The sequence below is a fragment of the Arachis ipaensis genome, chromosome B04 (assembly GCF_000816755.2).
Source record: "Arachis ipaensis cultivar K30076 chromosome B04, Araip1.1, whole genome shotgun sequence".
NCBI classification, from domain to species: Eukaryota; Viridiplantae; Streptophyta; class Magnoliopsida; order Fabales; family Fabaceae; genus Arachis; species Arachis ipaensis.
This window is the reverse complement of record NC_029788.2, coordinates 17,778,294-17,780,244: the sequence shown is the minus strand read 5'-3', so window position 1 is coordinate 17,780,244 and position 1,951 is coordinate 17,778,294. Positions and strand designations below refer to the sequence as shown.

The 1,951-nt window shown below is 33.4% G+C and overlaps 1 protein-coding gene across 1 annotated transcript in view; it reads left to right on the top strand.

The window, feature by feature from the left end:
- Positions 141–1,951, top strand: part of LOC107636182 — a 4,930-nt gene continuing 3,119 nt past the window's right edge. The window contains exons 1-4 of the mRNA XM_021120918.1: positions 141–836; positions 912–1,067; positions 1,215–1,289; positions 1,773–1,817. Of these exons, the coding sequence (XP_020976577.1) occupies positions 293–836; positions 912–1,067; positions 1,215–1,289; positions 1,773–1,817 (820 nt within the window). The 5' untranslated portion in view covers positions 141–292. The remainder of the gene's footprint in view (positions 837–911; positions 1,068–1,214; positions 1,290–1,772; positions 1,818–1,951) is intronic.

Here is a 1,951-nt window from a genome sequence, read left to right as displayed (position 1 = left end):
ATATTAGATAAAAAGTGTTAGTAAATATCTAAATTAGAGTAGTGTACATAAATAATGATAAATCTTAGTATCTTACCCAATACTATAAGAAACTGATATTGTATAGGGAATAAAAAGGGTGAGAAATTCAATAACAAGTATCCAAGATTCTAGCATATAGTAGTTAGGAATGGAAAAAGCAAAGAATAATTTCCAGTAATCTCTTCTATATCTTGGGTAACATTGAAACGAGAGCCAATCCACTGAATCAGTTAATTAATTAAAGTAGCTATTATATTGTGTGTACTAAAAAATGTTGAGGAGGACGTACAGAGAAACCTTGGAAAAAGACTGGAACGACGCTGTGGAAGTGTTGGCCGGCGACAAGAACCAACGACTATGGCCTTATATTCTTGAAGAACCGATGACAAAATCCAACGACACTCTTCTGCACGTGGTTACCATGCACTTCAACCACAAGTTCTTTGGAGACTTTCTGAGATTGATTTCGGTGGAGGTGCGTAGGGATATCCTGTCCGTTAAGAACAAGAACGGCGACACTGCTCTTCACTTAGCGGCTGAGATCGGGTGTATTGAGATCTGCAAGCTTATCGTCGCAGAAGAAAGGAGAGGTGGTTCTAATAATTCCTCGCGATCGTCGTTGGTCCACATTCGCAACCACCGACTCGAGACGCCTCTGTTCTTGGCTGCCCTTCACGGCTACGAAGAGACCTTTCTTCTCCTCCACGAGCATAGCAAGCAATGCGGAGCCTCCAGATCCAGCTTCAGTGGAATGCCATGGAGAAGGGAACGAGGAGAAACAATGCTGCATTGCACCCTTGAACGAGGGCACTTTGGTAAGTTCAAGTTCACAATATCAGATGTAGATGATGATTGATCTTTTTATAGTTTTCTTGTTTCTCACTTCTCAGCATTAGCATATAAGATCATTCATCTATACGATGAAGAAAAAATTGTTTTCGCTCTGGATGAAAGGGGAACCACACCTCTTCATGTACTTGCTACCAAGCATTCTGCCTTTAAAAGCAGCACCAACTTCGGATTGTGGAGAACACTCCTATACCACTGTAAGTTTACATTCTTAATTAATTGCCTACACACAAACTCATTGCATTGTCTTAGCTTATTCAACAAAAATCTTAAATTACTAATATTTGATTGATGGTGTCAAATGTAATTTTCATGTCTCTCATTGTATTGTGTGCATTGTGCAGCTACCAGTATAGAGCCACTCCCACCGAAACAACCAGATCATTCTGACGAAAACAGAGTAGTTGATATAAGATTGCGTTAGTATTTTATTTTCAAAAGTACTGTACATACAGTATAAATAAATAAAATACAATAAATAAGAATTTGTTTAATTAGTTTGTAAAATATTTTCACTTTATGCTTTTAATATGTTTATTTTTTTAAGATTTTCTGTATAAACATGTAAATTAGAAACATACAAACAAAAAACAACTTTTTACTATTTTTTATTTTTATCAAAATCTAGAAAATATATAAAACATAACCATAAAAATAGATAATATTTTCACAAATTTATATATAAAAAATTATGTAAAAATTTTGGCCCTAAAATATTTGCGACATCAACTTAATTAATTTTTGAAAAATATATATAACATCAATGTATTCTATAAAAATGATTAATATTTGACATTATATGATCCCAATGTCACAAACTTTTCGGACACTAGAATAATTTTATGTAAATTTTAACATATCAAATTAATAAAACTTACACATTTCCTCCTCTTGTTGTGTAGCTGAAGATGAAAAACAGCACCAAGAACCAGATCTTGGAAAGAAAGGTCGTGTATATATTATATCATCTATATTATTTCAAAAGTATGTTTGTTTAGGGAAAATAATATTTGAATTTAAAAGTTTGGCAAACTAATTAATTAGACTTTTAAGTTCGCAGAATACTTATTATTAAAGGCTT